We start from the raw sequence: 20,937 nt of genomic DNA, 5'->3' as shown, positions 1-20,937 counted from the left end.
GATGAAGGACGAGAATTAGAGACTAAATTGTTTTCCGTCTCTTCTGCTGGTGGTGGTGGAAATTCCGCCAGGCTGTCGGCTCTTTCCAAGGGCTGATCTCTGGGCTCTGGATCTGCTACTGCAGATTTCCTGACTGCACTAGCCCCTGCCCCGGATACATGGGTTGGAACAACGGCTGGAATTTGTGGTGGCGCAAAGGTGAAGCTCGCTGGGGATGGCATCCCTTGTGACCCTTTGGGCTGCAGTGCAGAAAAGCAGAGGCTGCTGCCGAACGTTCTGCTTTCATATCTTTTAAAGTTTCTATAATTAAATTCCACATGGTGGAGTATCTGCTCGCCTCTTTTGAACCCGAACTTATGTTCTGCCATAGTTCTTGCCCTATCTTTTCCCAAGTAGGGATGGCAAAAGCATCTCCGAAGGTAGGGAATAAGCTTTTTTCTCTCACCCATAGTAACACGGCTTTCAGGGTAGACGAGTCATAACTTAACCCTCTTGCAGAGAGCATATGTTGGAGGAGCTTAACCACTGCTGCCTCTTCCTTGGACATAGTGGACCCCATCTCCTCCCCGGCCGCTCGCCTGATCAGGGCGAGATTTCCACGACGGTACCGTTTTTTCCCGAGTGCCGGGGCAGCACTCACCTACGGCCGGCTCCCGCACCCTCTCTCTGTCGGCTCCTGTCGTAGAATTCAACGCCGATCCGAGGGTCCCTGTTCGGGCGTCACTTGTTGACGCGGAAGTCACGGACACTGCACACAATCAATGTGATCAAGCAGATGCCACTTTATTGCCCTAATAGCTTGGTTTATATACTCATTTTGGTTCCCAATCACGCATAAGCTGATTAAAGATTGGTTAGCATGTGCTGTCCACACGTCTAAAGCAATGGTTTGATTGGATAAGACTTTCTGATCACGCGAATGATTCCCTCCGCCTGTACCCTGTTCTGTGACCTTCTTTCCGTCACGTAGGCCCAACTTTGTCCTGCTTTTTTGTGCTTGCTCCGTCAAAATTGTAGCAACAATTATCCTTAACAAAGCGTCCTTGAGGCCTGCTGCCTGCAAAGCCTCTTTGGCTCACACATTAATCAGTTCCATCGTGTCTGGACTGTTCACTATGTGTCCATTACTTTCCAAGTATCCCACACATGCAGGGTGAGAACTGACACTGGGGGTTTGTGGTGCAGAGGTAGGGCTTGTGGCAAGCATGGAAGACATGCAGGTGCAGAGCACAGAAGACGCCAGTCTGTGCCCTTGGCGGTGTGGACACACTGGGAAGGTGGCTCGGGGTCTTTGTTACTCCCAACGTCTCTTTTTGGCCATTTCCAGCACTTGCCAGTTATTCCAGGTTTACAGGTAAGTTTTGCTGTGAGGCCATCTCCATCTTCCTGCTGGGCCAAGGGCTGGTTTGGGGGAACAGACAGCCCTGCCCAGTCCTGCTCCTTGCCCAGATCCTGGCAGACCCTGGAGCAGATCTGTCTGCAAAGCTCCACATGGGACAATGCTGCGGCAGAGCTGGGGTCGGGTGCTGGGTAGCTGCAAAAGTAGGAGGGTCATGGGGGAACTGTGATCTGAAGGCTGTCATAGTGCTCACAATGGGGGGAACTTTCCCACCCCTGATTCTACCCTCTCCTATGCTGTGCCTGCACACTGGAGCTGTGGGACCGTGTATGGGAAGTGGGGCTGCGCCAGAACAGGGACAGAAGCAGCTGCCAGTTTTCAGCAAGGACAGGTACAAAGCAGGAATTGCTATATATTGCCTTTATTGTGGAGGTATGTGTGTAGGAAAAGAAAAGCTCATCTGGAGATGCTGGTTGCAAGGGAATTCAGAATCAAACAGAAGAGCTTTGGTCACTTCTGAGAGACCAAGGCTGAACAAGGGAAATGCAGGGCTGCTGCTGAATGGGGAAGGTGATTTAAGAAGAGCAGACACAGCTGGGGCTGAAGGAATGAATGCCTGCTGTGCCTGAGTCTTTACTGAAATGGTCTCCAGGCCCCTGTGCTCAGGGAAAGGCTTCAAGGAAGAGGAGAGCATGCATTGGCCGGAAAGTCAGGAAATCCCGCAAGGACTGATGCCAGTTTCTGTCCCTGCAGGGGACTAACCCTGGCAATGACACAGGTGGGGGGCTGCCTGGCTGGAAGGAGGCGTTTTGGAAAAGTCTTGGTGGACAGTGCAGTGGACAGGATGCATGTGTGTGCTTTGGAAGCAAGGGAGGACAGGAGCACCCTGGGCTATATGAACAGGAGCACGGCCAGGTGATTGAGGGAAGAGATTCTACAGAACACTGTGTCCAGATTTCAGATCCCAATATAGGAACGATGTCGGCACGCTGGAGCCACTTTAGCAAAGGGCAGGAATGCTCCGAGGCAGGAAGCCTTTACCTGTGAGGAGAGGCTGAGGGAGCTGTGCTTGTCCAGCCTGGAGAAAGGAAGATCTTGGGTGATATATGTAGCAGCATTGCAGTGTTCCCAGGAAGACTGAGTCAGGCTCGTGTCCATGGCAGAAGACACAAGGACAAGAGGCAATGGGCTGAAACAAGGGGATTAGTGCACATATAGAGAAATACATTTCCAACATGAGGATAGCAAAGGCTGGAAGCTGTTTCCCAGGGAGTTTGTGCCAGCTCTATCCCAGAAAGTGACCAAAGCATCTTTGGATAAAGCCCTGAGTAATCTGGTCTAGCCCTGCTTTGAGCAGGAGGTTTTTTCCAGAAAGTTCCTGAGGTGCCTTCCATCCTGAAAGATGCTGTCCTTCCTTCCCCTTCATGTTTTCAAATGAGGGAAAGCTCTCAGGATGTCCCTAGCCACAGAAGTAATTCACATCAGGTGCAGGGCTGATTTATACATGCCCCCATACATACAGCTCTGACCATATCAAGAATCCTTCAGTAGGTGTTTGTGTGATTTCCGCAGGACTACCAGTATCTATTTAAAAAAAAAAAAAGAAAGAAAGAAGAGAAACAAGTCATTCATCTTCCAAAACAAAAATCTATGTAAGACAGCATTCTGCATCTATGGTAGCAGACTTGAAGTAGTGGAAGGGGTAGTGGGGCATCCTGCTGAAGTGAAATAAGTTAAGTTTTGAATTTGAGGTGGCAGAAGGAGGACATGTGTTTCAGGGCTGGCATACAGAGAGAAATACAAGATTCAAGCAAGTGTGGGGCTGCGATAGTTTGGGTGTGACAGGAGCATGATGAGGGTATTGGAAGAAGGCAGACAGGTTGTGGGGAACTCACAGACCTTGACCAATCCTTGCCTGACCACAGTTCTGTTATTGAAGCAACAGCCAGTAAGGACAGAAGGGCATCAGTATGGCTTGGGAGATCCCAGGGTCCGAGTGCAGTGGGGAAATGGGGACATAGCAAAAGTCTGCTGGGAAACCAGCACAGACATAGGACAGTGTAGGACAGCCTGCAATGGGGATGATCAAGGGCATTGCAGCAGGTGAGCTCACTACCAACCAACACAAGTGAGATCCTTATCCTCTCCACCCTGGCTGCTGTCTCTTCCACTGAGGCCCATGAGAAGACACCAGGTCCTTACAGCCCCAGGGCGTTGTTGCCTCCTCACCCACCCTCTGTGGATCCTGTCCTGCACTCAGCATTGCACACCCCCACTGCTCCTTAGAAGAGCCCCAAGCATCCCAGGAGGTAATGGGACCCCTTTCCCAGAGAATGGGGCTCAGGGCTTGGCTGTCCTGCTTGGTGAAACACATCAAGGGTTTTCACAGCCACATTCCACGCTTCATTTTTCCACCTCTAAGCAGTGCCTCTGACTTCCTGCTTCACCAGCCCCCAGGGATGGTCCCCTTTCTCGTCAGTCCCTCCATGGCCTTTTCAGGGATGGCCCTCACTGGAGCCCACTAACACGCTCGGAACCTTGGAGGCTTGCTATTGACTTTTAATTCTCCAGGGGCTTCTTCAGTCTTTCAGGATCTGCAGTTCAGGAAGTCAGCACTAGAGGGCTCATTAACATGCAAAACACCCTAACAAGTCCGGTTGCCCTGCATCATTTTCCTTTAAGCCTTCAATTCTGATGGGGTTAATTAGAGCAGTTTCAGGAGTGTAATCAAAGTGAAATGATAAGAACACTAAACACCAAAAAGAAAGGGTTTCTTTTTCTCCACGTTATTTCTCTGCTTATACATGAATTGATATCAGCAGTCTCTAATTGATATTACTCCTGTGCATCTCTTAATGTAGTCTGAATAGATATGAAAATCCAGAGCCTTCATCTTCCACAACCTATGGTCAGTCTTCATCCCTACCCCCAACCTACCATGTCTCTCATCAGCCACCTGGGACTTGGAGCAGCCCTGTTCCAATCTGGGTGTTCTCCACTGAAGTCTGTAGCTGTATGTTTCAGCCTGTTGGCACCAATTCCCACCTGTTTTACTTGGAGAATGAGAGGCACACAGACACAGAAGGGTGTTTAATTGCCAACAAGCAAAACCAAAGGAAGGCAGAGTTCAATAAAAAATAAAAGACATTCACAGCTAGGTATTAAGTCCACATTACCTAAATTGAAGGCTGCTTCCTACAGAGGATAACCTTAGACCAAGAGAAAACACATTTTTTGTTTAGTCACAGATCCCAGGACCTCCCCAAAAGTTCCCTGTCCTTGACTTTGTTTGTTTGTCCGTCCATACTCGCTCTTTTGCAGACAGCATATCACACACTGAAGTCACGAGCAACCTCGACTCGCAGAGGGAAGCAAAGAGACAAAGGGAATGGAATGCTCCCTTCTGAATAGCCAAATCTGCACTAACCCCAACATATCTGGGTTATAGGCACATCTTCAAGCAGACTCTGCATCATCTAGACACGCTTATTTTTCATTCGCTGCATGGTAAATTACAGGTGACTCCCTTGTAGGTGAAGGCAGGGATGAGAGCGATCACTTCTAACACTAGACACCTTGGGTGCAATTGCCCAGGCTTCCCTTGCTAGTCAAGGGAGAGAAATCACTTGTCTCAGCCAAGAGGCTTTGACGCAGCCTGCCTGTCCACCAGCTCATGCTCCAAAAGTTCTGCCATTGGTCCTGCCTCGCGTTTCTCTGTCCCGCATGAGGTCTTCAGCTACCTCAGGGTATCTTGGAGGCAGTGGCCCGCCCCCATGTGGGCAACTGCATCAACCCGTGAGTGGAGATGATAGGTATAAGTTGAAACATATGCAGAAAAGAGCTTGGTGTAATAAGTGTGTAAGAAGTCTTCATTTTCAGATTTTTGAGGGTTTTCTATAAATCCTCATTATTGCTTTATCTATTGGCCATTGACATGGAACAGCAAGGTCCTTACACTTTCTCTCCCTCTACATAAATCTAGATTTATACAGTCATTTCTGAAATTCATTCCCTATGAAGACTTTGAATGGCGCAATTGTTCTCAGGACAAGTTTATATTAAAACATTTGACATCTGTATTTCATATCTAAACAGAGCTGAGAGCAGTGGGGGTTGGAGAGCTTAGATAGAGCCCACTATTATTTCTTTGCTATCAAGCAATGTCCAAAATTGGTAGCACTGCCCACCTAGCATCCCTTTTGTGAGGTGGCCAAATCTTTATGGGCTATACAATGGCATAACATCATGGCCCTCCAAGTGCCAGACCCCAACCGATACACCACAGAGGCCCAGAGCACAGCCGATGAAAGGAAATGCCAATCCTATCTGATAACCTGATAAACTTCTCCAATGCAATGGCTGCCTTGGTAGATGCGTAAGGCTTTTGACACTGTCTCCCATAAAATCCTCATAGAGAAGCTGCTGAAGCAGAGGCTGGATGAGCAGACAGTGAGGTGGACTGAAAAATTGGCTGAATGGCCGGGCCAACAGAATGGTGATCAGTGGCACAAGGTCTCCCTGGAGGCAGGTCACCAGTGGTGCACTGCAGGGGTCAGTACTGGGTCCAGTCCTGTCCCTTCAAACCTCTACTGTAATTTTGTGGTCCTGTGATATCCTTCAGGGAAATCAGCGCTACCGGACACCTCTCTGAATTGTCAGTGCACTGATGTGCGCAGTGTGCTCAACAAAAGGGAGGAATTAGTTGTCTGTGTGTGGTTACAGTGAGCGACAGTCTCATGTGGATAGCAGAGACGGTGTGAGAGAGCACACAGCAGGAGTGCAGCCAGGGATGGACAGGTTTGTAAGGCAAGGAGGGGGAGAGGGGGGAGATGCCCTTTACGATAGAGAGAGCAGTGGGAATGCATGGGTCTCTGCCTTGGGACAGGTTGATGGACCTTCTGTGACCTCATGGGTCAAGATCAGAAGTCACACCAACACTTTCCCAACAGAGCACCATAACAGACAGAACCCAAGACATGGACTAAATGAACTCGATGGACTTTTTGTGGCCATTTTACAGGGCTGGTCCCTAGAGTAAGGGAATGATATGTGTGTTTAAATGAAAGGCTGGGAAGGGGGAGTGATGGTTACTGAGTTTGTATTGGATAGTGTGAGACCTGAGCATGCTGTAAGCGGTATAGAATAAGAGGGGAAGCTTGTCCTGGTTTTGGCTGGGATGGAGTTAATTTTCTTCATAGCAACTCATATGGGGCTGCGTGTTTTGGATTTGTGACCAAAACAGTGTTGATAACACAGGGATATGTTAGTTACTGCTGAGCAGTGCTTGCACACCATCGAGGCCTTTTCAGCTTCTAACACCACCTCACCATTGAGGTGGCTGGGCGTGCACAAGAATTTGGCAGGGGACACAGCTGGGACAGCTGACCGCAGCTAACCAAAGGGATATTCTAGTCCATTAGATGTCACGCTCAGCAATAAAAACTGGAGAAAGAAGGAGGAAGGGGGAACATTCAGAGTTACAGTGTCTGCCTTCCTAAGTAACCGTTACACCTGATGTACCCCCTGCTTTCTTGAGAAGGCTGAACGTCTGCCTGCAGATGGGAAGGAGTGGATTAATTCCTTATTTTGCTTGGTGGTCATGCACAGCTTTGCTTTACCTATTAAACTGTCCTTATCTGAGCCCATGAGTTTTCTCACTTTTACCCTTCTGATTGTCTCCCCCATCCCACTGGCGTCGAGTAAGCAAGTGGCTCTGTGGGGCTGAGCTGCCTACTATGATTAACCACAACACTCCAGCCTCTCTAGGTCTCTCTGGATTGCAGTAGTGCCCTCCAGCATATTGACTCATTCCTTCCATGGTTTAGTGGCATCTGCAAACCTGACAGGAGTGCACTCCATCAGTTGCTCCAGGGCATTGGTAAAGACATTAACCAGGACAGATGCCAGGACGCACACTTACAGTTCTCCAGGTGTTACTGGTCAGCAGGCAGAGAACCACTCATTCACCTCAACCCTCCAAACCCCACCATCCAACCAGCCATCCAGACTGTAATGTCTTTACTTGAATACCAGAATAGGCAAGCATATACTGGGGAATAGTGTTGAAAGCCTTGCTGAAATCCAGGGAAATGATAGCTACTGCTCTCCTCTCATCCAGAAAAGCAGTCCTCTTCATCACAGAAAGATGCTAGGATGCTCAGGCATGACCTACCCCTTGGTAATTCAAATCACTTTCCCTTTCATGTTCCCAGAAATGGGATTCAGAAGGACAAAGGCTGTGACACACCCCTCACCAAAGTGAGGTGAAACAGCCTTTAGTTCCCCAGCTGGTCCTTTGGACCTTGCTGGAAGATGCATGCATCTCTTGTTCTTTGCAAGTCATCTGGGACCTCCCCCTGGTCTTCATGACTGTTTCCAAGATGATGCAGAGTGTCCTTACAATGGCATTGGCTGGCTCTCTCAGCACCCTTGGATGCAGGCTGTCTAAAGGGGTGCATTTGCTCAGGTAGCCCCTGACTTGGTCCTCATCCACTGCTGGCTGGTTCTCCTCCTCTTTGAGTCTGCCTGAGGGCAACAGAGACGTGGGAGACCTTGCAGGGGAAGACAGAGGAAAAGAAGTCATAGTGTACGTCAGACCTACCTGCATTTACTCTTTCTAAATTCAGTAGTGGCTCAATTTACTTTTCTTTGTTTTTCAAGTGTTAAGGAAGCAGTAGTGGCCTCATCTTGTTGCCCTTGACATCCCTTGCTAGCTTGAACTTTGGGGGAGCTTTGAGTCTCCGAACACAATCCTGTTTCCCCAGACAACGTTTCTAAACTCCTCCTTTGTAGCCTGTCCCTGCTTCCACCTCCTGTGTGCTGCCTTTTGGCACTGGAGCTTGGCGTTGAGGTTCCTGTTTAGCCCAGCGGTTTCTGGACATGAAGGGTTGTTTTCCTTAGTATCAGGACAGATCCTTCCTGTGCTTGGGGGGAAGATGTCCTTAAAGGCCTCTCAGCGAGTTTAGACTTCTACCTTTCAGAGCTGCCTTCCCATGGGGTCTCCCACTACCACCAGAGCCCTGAGCAGGCCCAAGGTCTGCTTCTCTGGGATCCCAAACCTGAGCTCTGCTACTCTCCAGCTTCAGTTCCCTTCAGAACTGGGACCAAGTGATTCATTGTCACTGCAGCCAAGGCTGACACTTTAACGTCCCTGACTCAGCCTCTTGGCCTACCCGGCTGCTGTGATAAGAATTCGACCCTGAGACTCTCCAGGACCCAATGGGGCTGTTTGCACCCAGTCACTTTGCCTGTCCAGTGAGGGCAAGGTTGCTGATCTGGAGACTTCCTCAGATTACCTACAGAAGACTTTGTCCACTTCCTCACCCTGACTGAGTGGTTCTAACTCCCACCTTCATGTCACCATCAGTGGTGCGTCATCTGTTCCTAACCCAGTAATGATTGCACAACCTGTTGTCTACCCCACCATACATATTCGAGTTGCCCCATCCTTTACAGAGGCCATGCCCAGCCTCGTTCTCCCACCTTTACCAACCATCCCCAGTGTCTCCTAAAGAGCCTGTCTCTATCCCTCACAGCACCCAAAACTGTGGCAACCTGCCCCACCACGTCACCACAGGGGTTCCCTCAGAAGCTCTGTGATGGAATAAGGGGCTCCAGATCCTCCCCCCTGTGTCTCAAACTGAGGGCCTAGATGCACATTTGGTTTGCAGCCACTCACCAAAGACTTCTCTCATGGGAGAAACTGGAACCAAGCACCCCAGGGCCCCACGTATGCAAAGGCCTTGCTTCAGAGCAAACACTTGCTGGGAAGGATGGCAGGTGGCAATGTAGTGATGAAATGAGATGCTTACAAAGACAACAAGCCCCTGCAGTTGCAACGCCGGAGAAAAACAGGCCAGGGCCATGCCAGGGCTTGCAAGAGAGGAGTTTGCTGCCTGAGGTGACTCTGCAGGACCTTGTGCCAATCTCCAGGAACACAAGGTTCCCCTGAGAATGTCCCTGGGTGAGATAAGCCTGCAATCCAGCCAGGCCCTGGACATCAGTGGCATGTGTTTTCTTCATAGCATCATTAGGTGTGTAGAGGACAAGGGAGAAGAGAATTGTCGGGGGTTGAGAGTACAGGGACATGAGTGGAGACCCCGGTGTGATGTGCCTCCCAATCATGCAGGGCCCCTTGGTGTAGACAAGATGGACCTTGCCACGATGCTGGCATTCAGGTGCTGGCAAAAAGACACAAGACCCTTTGGGAGGCCCTGGTGTTTTTCTCCAGTTCCCTCTCGGTGGAACATGGCTTTCCTGAGGTCCTGTGCCATATTTGCCAGGCACATGCCACTGTACTAGGTAGCCCAGGCACTTGCCATGGTACTAGAGGCCATTCTTATGCCATTTAAAAGAGAGCCTTGACATAATATCAGTGCCTGCCATGCAGGGATATGCTCATGTCTGAGTTTTGCAGTGAGCTGAGCTCTAGTGAGTGCAGTGGAGGGTGCCTAGACAGAGATCTGAGCATCCTTCTGGTGCATGCCTCCTTTTGGTCATCTGAAAGACCAGCAGCTGCCCATGGAAATGTGAGTCTAACTGACATTCAGGTGCCCTAAACATTGGGTGTAATCTGAGGTCACCAAGGGACCCCTTTCCACAACCCCACAGCTGATGCTTAGGCAGTTGTGGGTGTCCCCAGCTATGTTCCACTAGAGCTTGCAGACACGTACACAAGTTTTTGACCACCCCTGGCACCTCAAACGCCACTGGCTGTTTCTGTGTGAGCAGCTGACAACCACCCTGCATCCCCATGGATCCCAGTGGGAGCTCAGGGCAGGGGCTGGCCTGCGGGCACCTATTTTGCACAAACTGCGCTGGAGCAAGGTTGTAAAAGACCTTTAAGATCATCGAGTCCAACCATTAACCTAACACTGCCGAGTCCACCACTAAACCGCGGCCCTAAGTGCCACATCTAGACATTTTTTAAATAACTCCAAGGATGGTGAGTCAACCAGTTCCCCGGGCAGCCTGTTCCAATGCTTGATGACCCTTTTGGTGAAGAAATTTTTCCTAATATCCAGCCTAGGAATATTGATTTTTGTCAGGAGGTCCTTTCTCATCCATACCAGCTTGCTTGACTTCCTGCCTGTCTGGGTGTACTGTTCTGGTGCTTGAAGAAGAAAGCCTTGACCATCAAAGAGCTCTCCCCTCTTCTCTGCAGGACCATATCCCATGGGATTCTGTCAAGGATGTCCCTTGGCAGACCAAAGCCTGCTCTCCCAAAGTGCTGCTCTTTGCCTTGTTCCCTTCTCTCAGGAGCCTCAACTCTACTTTCTCACCCCTGACCAGCTCTTCCTTGTTTCCAAGGATGACGTCCTGCAGGAAACTCCCCTTCACTGGCTCCTCAGGCACCCTTGCCACGAAGATGCTGTCAATGAACTCCAAAAACCTCCTGGATGGCTTTCACCTCGCTGTGTTGCCCCTTCAGCAAATTTCAGGGCAGTTTTGGTCTGCCATGAGGACCAGGGGCTGCAAACAGGAGGCTTCTTCCAGTTGTCTGAAGAAGGCCTCACCTGCTTTTTCTTCCTGATCAGGAGGTCTACAGCACACAGCCACCCACCACAATGTTGCTTATGTTCTTCTGGCCTCTCATGCGGACTGTCCAACTGTCCGTATCCAGCAGTGCTCCATGCATTCCTGCTGCTCTCTCACATAAAGGGCAACTTCCCTTCCAGGTCCAGACCGATGGCTTTATCAGCACCTGACCCCCCCAAACCCCTCAGTTTCTCCAGGAGGTGTTTTGGGCCACATTATCCATCCAGTAGCCAACTCACAGACTCTCAGGGCTCTCCAATATGCAGTCCAGGCTTATGGTCTCTAAAATAACTGGCTCTCAGGCCTCTTTTTATACTTGCTGGCTGCTTTGGTTTAATATTTGCTAGTGGTTTCACCCACTGACATACACACCGACATCTCCTATTTTCCCCCACAACCACAGCTGGAAACTGAGAGCACAGACCCTGGAAAGCACCTTTCCTCCCAAGTAGCCCCTGCCTTGACGTGCTTCTGGAAAAGTCCCCCTGGGGTGATCTGGAGCTGCGAGCAGCCCTGACCTATGCAGCACCTTCTCAGCAGCAGAAAGACCCTGCCTTGCTCTGCTGGCAGGTTGCTCCATCCACCCACAGCTTATCCCCGCAGGGCCATGGAGAGATCCCTGGGCAGGCTGAGTGCTGACCCTGGCAGGCGGCAGAGTCCCTGCCCCAGCACACAGCCCCCTGGGGTGCAGGGACCCTGCTCAGAAGGACAGCCCTGGGCACCCCTGGCTGCACACCCAGCTTCACACTCTGCAGCCATCCCCAGGAGAAGGCAGCCTCATGCCCTGAACCTCTGATGGTGCAGCAGGGAAGCTCTTCTCTGGAGCATGTCCTCCTCCACACTAAAGAAACCCTGAGAGCTGTCCTGCCACATCCTAGACACTGCAGCAAGGTGTGCCATTTCTGGGAAACCTAAAGTGAAAATTCAGATAATGACTGCTCAGCAGTGGTAATTTGTGACCAAGCATTTATCTGGCATGGAGGGCAAGAAGTCCCAACAGCAGAAGGGGTTAAACTGGCTGGAAGCAGGAATGCCAGAGAGAGAAGGACTCCCTGTCAGGGAGTGGTTTCCCTTGGTGATGAGATAAGGAGCAGCCACAGTATTGTCCTGTAGCCACTCTGAAATGGGAGGCTCAGGGGAAACTTTGGGCAGCAGAGCTGGGCTGGGTGAGGGACCCAAAGCCAGGCTGAGGTGTTGTCCTGGTTTCAGCTGGGATAGAGTTAATTGTCTTCCTAGTAGCTGGTACAGTGCTATGTTTTTGATTTTGGTATGAGAAGAATGTTGATAACACACTGATGTTTTCAGTTGTTGCTCATTAATGTTTAGTCTCAAGTCAAGGATTTTTCAGCTTCTCATGCCCAGCCAGCGAGAAAGCTGGAGGGGCACAAGAAATTGGGAGAAGACACAGCAAGGGCAGCTGACCCAAAGTGGCCAACGGGGTATTCCATACCATGTGACGTCACATCTAGTACATAAACTAGGGGGAACAGGGGTGGGGGGATCGCCGCTCCGGGACTAACTGGGCGTCGATTGGCAGGGTGGTGAGCAATTGCATTGTGAACCATCTGTATATTCCAATCCTTTTATTAGTGTCATCATTATCATTATTAGTTTCTTCTTTTCTTTCCTATTAAACTGTTCTTATCTCAACCCACAAGTTTTACTTTTTTTGCCAATTCTCTCTCCCGATCCCACTGGGAGGGGGGAAGTGAGTGAAAGGCTGTGTGGTGCTTAGCTGCTGCGCTTTGCAGAGGAGCTGCTCCTGGGCAGAGCTGTCTCTCTGCAGTACTGCCTGCTTGTAATGAGCTCCCTCAATGCCAGGAGCCCAGCCCAGCTCAGCAGCAGAGGACCAGCCCAAGGCAGCACTTTCTCTGCCCCCTCTGGGCTCCCTCCAGGTGTCCCTGGGGCTCCAGGGGAACCTGCTGGGAAACAGGCTGAAGCAATCACTGGTGTTGCCTCCCTCAGCTGGGGAGAGACACTTCTTTCCTGAAATAAAATTCTCCTCTCAGAGACAAAGTTACATCTACATGCCACATTTTTTGGTCGTATTGTTAGACAGGATACCCAGAGAGAGGCAGGCAGGGATGTCCTTTACTCCTGCTGAGGGAAGGGATCCATGGGTCAATGGAGGCATCTCACCCTGCGTTTCTACTCATGGCATTTGAAGGAGGCTCAGCTCCCTCCCATGCACACCACAAAGCCACAGGAGGTGGGATTCCTCTTGCCTCAGTTCAGGTGTGAGCAAAATAGACACCTGCATGTGAGCTCCTTGTCTCAGCTCCCATCTGAATTAATGGAGACGAAAGGCAGGAGTCAGGTGTTCAGATGCAAATCCCTGGTGACATTTGAACTGCCAGAGGTGGTCCAAGATACATGTAGGTAACAGCAAATTGTAATGGAGAAGTTCACAGAGACAGGGCAACATCTTAGGAAACATGTATGAGCCTGGTGGGAAATTCCTTTGGCCAAGTGACATGACAGCTTATGCCCAACTAAAGGCCAAAAGAACCTTTTCCTACTCCTTATCTTCATGGCACTTGATACAGGTATTCATGTGAATGACTGCAGTCATATACCATAGCGACAGCTGGGTCTCTCTCTTTTCCATCAGCTGAATTTACTATACCTCCACTGACTGTAATGGCATGTGTCCCATGTTCGTCCTCACACTGCCTAACAGAATTCAGGGCATGTCCTCTGTTTAATGTCCAGATCCAGGGCCACAGAGCTACACGAGATGCCAAGGCTGGCAGGGACTTCACAGGAGCTGCAGGAAAGCAATTCCCATTCAGGGTTGGGTGCGTCATAGACTTCCCTGATGGCATCACAGAGACTGTGATTTGGTGCCTGTTTGCTGTACACTAAAGCCATCAGTCAGAGGCATCAGTCATCAGATGCCATCAGGGACGCAAGGTCTGCTCCTTCTCCACGCTAGAGCTGCAGGCATTGCATGAACATGAAGCATGTCACACAGGGGTTTTTACTCACTCCGTTGATGATCCAATCAATGAAAAGACCAAGAATTTTCAGAGTGTTCCTGGATACATCTTGTCTTCAAGGACATCATCCTCCAAGCACAGCAATGATCCATATCAAAACTCAGTGGAAGCTCAAAAAAAGTTTCAAGGGCACCAAGATGAACTTTTGATACTTCGGGAACTGTTACAGAAGAAAAAGAGATAAGGTAGGACCACTGCTGAAATGAGGAAGAGTAGCTCTAGATAGATCTGAGGTACTCTACGTCACAGCCTCGGTTAATAGCAGCAAGGTCTCCCAGGCCTTTGAGCTGTGAGGCAGGACTCTGGAGGAGAACAACCAGCAGTGGATGGGGATCAAGCTCGGGGTTACTCAAGCAAACTACACCCTTACCAGTCCCTGGGAACCATAGGGGCTGCATCCAAGGGTGCTGAGAGTGTGTGATGCAGATCATCTTAGGCCCCTTTAGATGGTGGGAACCCCAGGTGGTGTAGCATTGAATGGGCCTTCTACCTGACTGCAGCAAACCATGCAGACCCCATCCATAGAACTCTGTCTCCTGTTTTGGTCATTCAGGCTACTGTAGGATTTTCATACAAGGATCAATTCTACTCATCATCTCAACAGTCAAACAGAAATAGTGTTTTCATGAGACTGTTTTGCTGCACTGTTAGATACAGGCAAGGCCACGCAGGAGGCATGATGTCCAGTACAGAGTGGGACCTGCCTGCAGGCTCTTGTGTGATAACATGCTGCTGAGGTTGTCCTGTGGCCAAGGGATCTGTGCAGCATAACACAGGTTTGATGGTCGTGCTGTACACGCAGCAAGGTGCAGCGCAGCTCAGCCCTATGTGGCAGTACATCCCCCCCCCCCCCCCATCCTGCCAGCAGCATCAAAACTTCTCCAGGAAGGGAGAAGGGGAAGAAAACTCTGGCGGCTGCAGGTTGAAATTTGAACTGGCCAATCAAGATGAGCCAGGTACATAGAGGTGACCCTCCTAGCCAATAGAATTAAATGACCACAGGTCAGATTCGACCGGGGTATAAACGGGGTCACGCCGGAGGACACGTTGGCAGTCCTCCTCGGAGCAGCAGGTCAGCAGTCGGGGACTTCCCCTCGGGCCAGGGCACAGCCCGAGGTAACTCCTCGAGGGAGAGAGCCCTCAGCTTTTAGGTGAGTGATACGCGCGTTTTGAGCCATCACTTTAAATCTTGGGAATTCTTAAGTCGGCTGTGTAGTACTAATTCTCTTTACGTCATTGAGCCTGTGGTTTTATAAGATGTTACCGGACTTCTAACTAACTTTTGCTGAAGAATAAATCTGAGTTTTAACACCTGTTGGATTTGGTTGGTCGTCCATCCATAACAAGGACAGAGTCTCTCTCAATGGCATGAATACCCCTGGAATGGGGTGGGTGACCCTTGACTTCACATCCCTAGTTATCTCCTGAAGCTTGAGTGGGACCTGGTGGGGATGAGCACGGCGGTTATAGACACAGGTTTAAGCCCACAAGTCCAACACCCTCCAACTGCTGGAAATGGGGAGTCTGCTGAAGACTGGTCGATATCATTGGGCCAAAGAGAAGGTTGTCAGAAATTCAAGGCTGGCCTAGGGGAGATACTGTCATTGTCTACAGCTAACTTATGGGATAGTGCAGAGGAGAATGAGTCAGACTCTTCCCAGGTGGGCACAGTGGAAAGATGAGAAGCCATGGGAAAAAGTTGGGCCATGGGAAATTCTGACGAGGCTTAAGAGAAAGGCATCTGCACTATAAGGTCTGTCAGGCACTGGGAACATGCACCCAGAAAGGCTGTGGGATGTCCACAATGGAGATAGTCAAGCCTCAGCTAGATGTAGTGCCATGGGGGTTTTTGGATCGTAATGAATAACTACCTAATACGGGTAGAAAAGGAAGCCTGGGCAACAGCACCCGAGGTGTCCAACATTAGAAGGGATCACTCTCATTTCTGCCTTTGCTGACAATGGAGTCACAGGTACTTTACCCTGCAGGGACTGAAAAATGAGTGGGTCTAGGTATAGCAGAGTCTGCTTGAAGACGCTCCTGTGTCCCAGATACATTGGGCTTAGCGCCCGTTTGCCTATTCAAAAGAGAGCATTTCATTCACTTTGTCTCTTTTTTCCCCCTCTGTGAATCAGGGGAGCTCGTGACTTCAATGTGTGACTTGCTGTGTGCAAAGAGCGGATATGGACAGATAGAGTCCAGGGCAGGGAGTGTTTTGGGGGGTCCTGGGATCTCTGCTTACACAAAAATGTGGTTTTTGTTCATCTAAGGCTATCCGCTGTGGGAAGTGGACTTCAGAGGAGGTAACGTGGACTTAATATACAGCCGTTGAGTGTATTACATCACCGCGTGTCTGTGTGCAGCTCGTTCTCCAAGCAGGAGGGAGTTGGTGTCCACGGGCTGAAACATGCAGCTACAGACTTCAGTGAAGAAAGCTCAGATTTGAACAAGGCTGCTGTAAGTGCCAGGTGGTTGAGAGGAAAGGTGGGGCTGGGGGTAGGGATGAAGAATGACCATAGATTATTAGAGACGTAAAGGGTCTTGATTTTTGTATACATTCAAACTCCATTAGGAGGATCAATATGAATTGAGGATTTCTGATATCACATAGTGCATGAGCAGAAAAATAAAGAAAAGTGGGGGAAAAAAAAGAATTCTTTCTTATTGTTTAGTATTGAAATCTTTCCACTTTGACTACACTCCTGAAATCTCTTATTAACCACATAAGAATTGAAGACCTAAAGGAAAATTATGCACAGAGCCTTGGCTCATTAGGGAGTTTTCATGTTAATGAGCCCTCTGGTGTCAAGTTCCTGAACTGCAGATCCTGAAAGATTGAACAAGCCTCTCAAGAAGTAAAAGTCAGCATCAAACTTGCAAGTTTCTGAGGGTGTTGCTGGGCTCCAATGAGGAACACCACTGAAGAGACTGTGGAGGGAATGACCAGACAAGGAGGTTTCACCTGGGGGCTGGTGAAACAGGAAGTCAGAGACACTGGTTACAGGTGGCAGATCAATTGTGGAGGTGGCTGTGAAAGCCCTAAATGTGTTTCAGCAAGCAGGATGGCCAAGGCCTGAGCCCCAACCCCCTGGGAAGGGGGACCCTTTCCTTCATGGGATGCTTACAGCTCTTCCCGGGAGCAGTTTGATGGGGGGGGGGGGTGATGCCGAGTGAAGGACAGTGGTAGGACACCTCCCAGGCTCTTTTGGGGGTCAGTGAGGAGGGAACAAGGGCCTAGGGCTGTAAGGAACCGGTGTCCTCGCAAGGGCTTCAGTGGAAGAGACAGCAGCCACTGTGGAGATGACAAGGACTTCAGTTCTGTTGGCACGGAGGAGGGGGGCAGCGCACAAGGGCCCTGTTTGCACCACAGACAGTCCTACACTGTCCTATGCCTGTGCCAGTTTCCCTGCAGACTTTAGCTGCCTCCCCCTGTTTCCCCACCTCACCCTGACCTTGCGATCTCCCAAGCTTTACTGATGCCTGTGAAAGGCAAGACGCTAGCTGCAGTACAACTTGCTTAGGAGAATGAACACTATCTGACACTATGAGCTTTTACCTCAGGTCAATGTGACCTGTAGACCCAATCTAAGTCAGCTCTTCATGACTGAGAACACCCCATAACGACAATTAAAGCACAGAAGATTTACCTTTCAAAAAACCAGGCATGTAGCCATGAACCAGGCATGAACTACAATCGACCAGAATCCAGGATAAACATCCCCCACCTGCACCGGCCATCAGTTTAGAACAATGACGATTAACACACCACTGACCATACCTCTGCATCACCTGCACAGGTCAAGCGTGTACTGATCCCGTGTGGGACAAGTACACACCAATTACGTGAGCACTAATAAATGATGGGGTCATCCCTTAACATGAATAATTGGATTGGTCTCTACAACTGTATTGGAACAGATGCAAACCCTGCTTTCCTCTGTGTTGGGGTCCTCCATGCATTAGGCTGGGGCACCACTATATGCACAGCTAAAATGAGAGAATAAATTACCTTGGTAATTCTCTGCTAAGCATCCTTGTCTGCCTCCTAAGCCAGCGAATAAGTGACTTTTACATGCTAATTTGTCCTCACTGGCTGTCCCATCAAACACAAAGCTGTGGTTACCTGAGGATTTGACAATGCCTGGGAGTTCCCCACAAACTGTCTGAATTCTTCCAGTACCCTGCTAATGCTCCTCTCACACCCAAAACATCCCAGTCCCTGACTTGCTTTGCTCCTGTACTTGGCTCTGTATCCCAGCACTGAAATGCACGTCCTCCTCCTTCTGCTGCCTCAAAATCACTACTTCAGGTCCTCTCCCTGCCTTTACCACACTCGCTGCTATGCACACACCGCTCTCTCCCTGCACTGCCATGTGTCTCACAAATCCAGACTTCCCGCCTCCCCTGCAGTTATGGCACTGCAAGAGGGTTCTGCCTTTTCCAGGATCATGGATGTTTCTTGTGGTCCATCCAAGTCTGGGGAGTGAAGGAGGAGAAGAGAGCAAGGTCAGCTCATGAGGCATGACTGAGCACAGCCACCCCTAGCAGCAGGCATTCCCTATCTGCCAGGTAGAGGCATGTACACAAGACGGAAATATCTCCATTATCCTTGACGTGCACAAGAGGGGAATTGCTTCCTGCCATCTTCCCAGGACAAACCTCCTCCTCCTCCTCCACTCACACGGATCAACTGCTTTCCATTTCTGGGCTCAGACGTGGTTGTAAGGATTTGCTAAAGCCATCAGCCATTACCTTGTTTCTGACCGACATGCCCTGAGTCTCTCTCCCAGGCGTGCACATGGCCAGTCACTGCTGCTCGGGGCCCCACTCACTCTTCAGAAGCAGCTGGGCAGAGCTGGCCATTTTCCCCATTGCAGGCACTGAGCCCAACCAGAGGATGGAGATAACCTCACAGCCAGACTTAGCATAAACCGGGTGGACAGCCAGTGCTAGAAATGGCTGGTGAGGGAGGCTGGGGGGTGACAAAGGCCCTGGGCCACCTTTCTGGTCCATCCATGACACCAAGGGCACAGACAGGCCTCCCCTCTCCTGTACCTGCATGTCTCAGCCCCCATCCAGGAGCCCTGTCTCTGCACCACAAACCCCCTGATGCGAGGCCTCAGCCTGCACGGTCACGCAGTACAAGCTTTACACAGATGTTTTTCCCTCCCCGGAACCTTCCAGCTCAGCCCAGCTCCCCCCAAGACCTCCCCCTCCCTTGCCCTCTCTCCATCCCAGACCAGTCTGGTCTGGCCCCACAGCACTACTTGCCACAGGGTGCTGCAGAGCTCTGGGCACTCACCCCAAAGCCCCAGCCCCTCTGTAGGGCAGGACTCAGCCAAGAGATAGGTGGGCAGAAGGAAAAGGAGGTCAGTGGCACCCTGTGCCCCCTGTTCTCCTCTTCAGGATATCCTGAGAGGTCTGCAGCCTCTTTGTGCCATCCCATCTCCCCAGGCTAGCACAAGAGCCCTAGTCCTTGCGGTCCTCAAGAGCTCCTAATCCCCCAGGGACAAAGCAGCCTGCCCCAAGCCCGTGCAGCCAGAAAGGTGTTTTTATTTCCCATTCATTCCTGCTAAGCAGAGGATGGATCTTAGACAAAGAAGTTGCTACAGGTCCATGTATTTTGCTTAAATAACATGCTTTCCCATTTCTACAAAGGCTCAGTGTCACACAAGGAGGGTGGATATTTAAGGGGATAAAAAATTATATTTATTTGAAGACAACATCATCAAAAGTGGAAAAAGGGAAAAACAAGTAAAGAAGGAAAGGCAGACTTGGCCTGTCATGACATACACTGGGAGTCACTTGCAGAGGAACGTAGGCAGTCTATGGCTGCTGAAAACCATTCAGTTGCCAATTTCCTCAGGGCATCCTTGAGCTCCTCGTTCCTCATGCTGTAGATGAGGGGGTTCACTGCTGGAGGCACTACTGAGTACACAACAGCAAACACCAGATCTAGGGATGGGGAGGAGGTGGATGGAGGCTTCAGGTAGGAAAACACTCCAGTGCTGATAACCAGGGAGACCACAGCCAGGTGAGGGAGGCACATGGAAAAGGCTTTGTGCCATCCCTGCTCCGAGGGGATCCTCAGCACAGCCCTGAAGATCTGAACATAGGACAGCACAATGAAAACAAAACATACAAAAGCTAAAAAAGAACTTAAAATAAGAAGCCCAGCTTCCCTGAGGAAGGACTCTGAGCAGGAGAGCTTGAGGATCTGGGGGATTTCGCAGAAGAACTGCTCCACAGCATTGCCCTTGCAGAGTGGTACCGAAAACGTATTGGCAGTGTGTAGCACAGTATTGAGAAACCCACTGCCCCAGGCAGCTGCTGCCATGTGGACACAAGCTCTGCTGCCCAGGAGGGTGCCATAGTGCAGGGGTTTGCAGATGGCAACATAGCGGTCATAGGCCATTACGGTGAGAAGAAAATACTCTGCTGACATCAAAAAGACAAACAGAAAGAGCTGTGCAACACATCCTGGGTAGGAGATGGCCCTGGTGTCCCAGAGGGAATTGGCCATGGCTTTAGGGATAGTGGTGGAGATGAAGCCCAGGTCAAGAACAGAGAGATTGATGAGAAAGAAGTACATGGGTGTGTGCAGGCGGTGGTCACAGGCTACGGTGGTGATGATGAGGCCATTGCCCAGGAGAGCAGCCAGGTAGATGCCCAGGAAGAGCCAGAAGTGCAAGAGCTGCAGCTCCCGCATGTCTGCAAATGCCAGGAGGAGGAACTGGGTGATGGAGCTGCCGTTGGACATCTGCTTCATCTGGGCATAGGGACCTGTCCAAGGAGGAAAACACAGTAAGGTAGGGGAGACTTCTCTGAGAAGAATCCAAGCTATTTCCCATAGATATTCCTCCTGCTACACACACCCCCTTTTCTTTTTCCAGGAGACCTTCCTCGTCTCCCTGGCTGGAGCCCTGATTGATGCTGGCTGAGTGTGCAGTGAGGAGAAGGGCCTCTGCCCACAGGATGCCGAGGAGACAGTCCCGCTCTGCAGCAGTGGGTTCATGGGAACCGTGGGGGCAGGGACCAGTCCTGCTGTTCAACTTTGTCAGA

General features: G+C 50.4%; 1 protein-coding gene across 1 annotated transcript in view; it reads right to left on the bottom strand.

Moving 5' to 3' along the window:
• The window catches only part of LOC128138562 (olfactory receptor 14J1-like), a 36,408-nt gene extending 15,746 nt beyond the window's left edge, over positions 1–20,662 (bottom strand). The window contains exons 1-2 of the mRNA XM_052779764.1: positions 19,669–20,662; positions 7,740–7,864 (exon numbers count right to left, since the gene is read on the bottom strand). Of these exons, the coding sequence (XP_052635724.1) occupies positions 7,740–7,864; positions 19,669–20,644 (1,101 nt within the window). The 5' untranslated portion in view covers positions 20,645–20,662. The remainder of the gene's footprint in view (positions 1–7,739; positions 7,865–19,668) is intronic.
• Positions 20,663–20,937: the final 275 nt, after the last annotated feature.

Source organism: Harpia harpyja, unplaced genomic scaffold (genome assembly GCF_026419915.1).
Source record: "Harpia harpyja isolate bHarHar1 unplaced genomic scaffold, bHarHar1 primary haplotype scaffold_55, whole genome shotgun sequence".
Classification (NCBI taxonomy): Eukaryota; Metazoa; Chordata; class Aves; order Accipitriformes; family Accipitridae; genus Harpia; species Harpia harpyja.
This window is presented reverse-complemented; position numbering and strand designations above follow the sequence as displayed.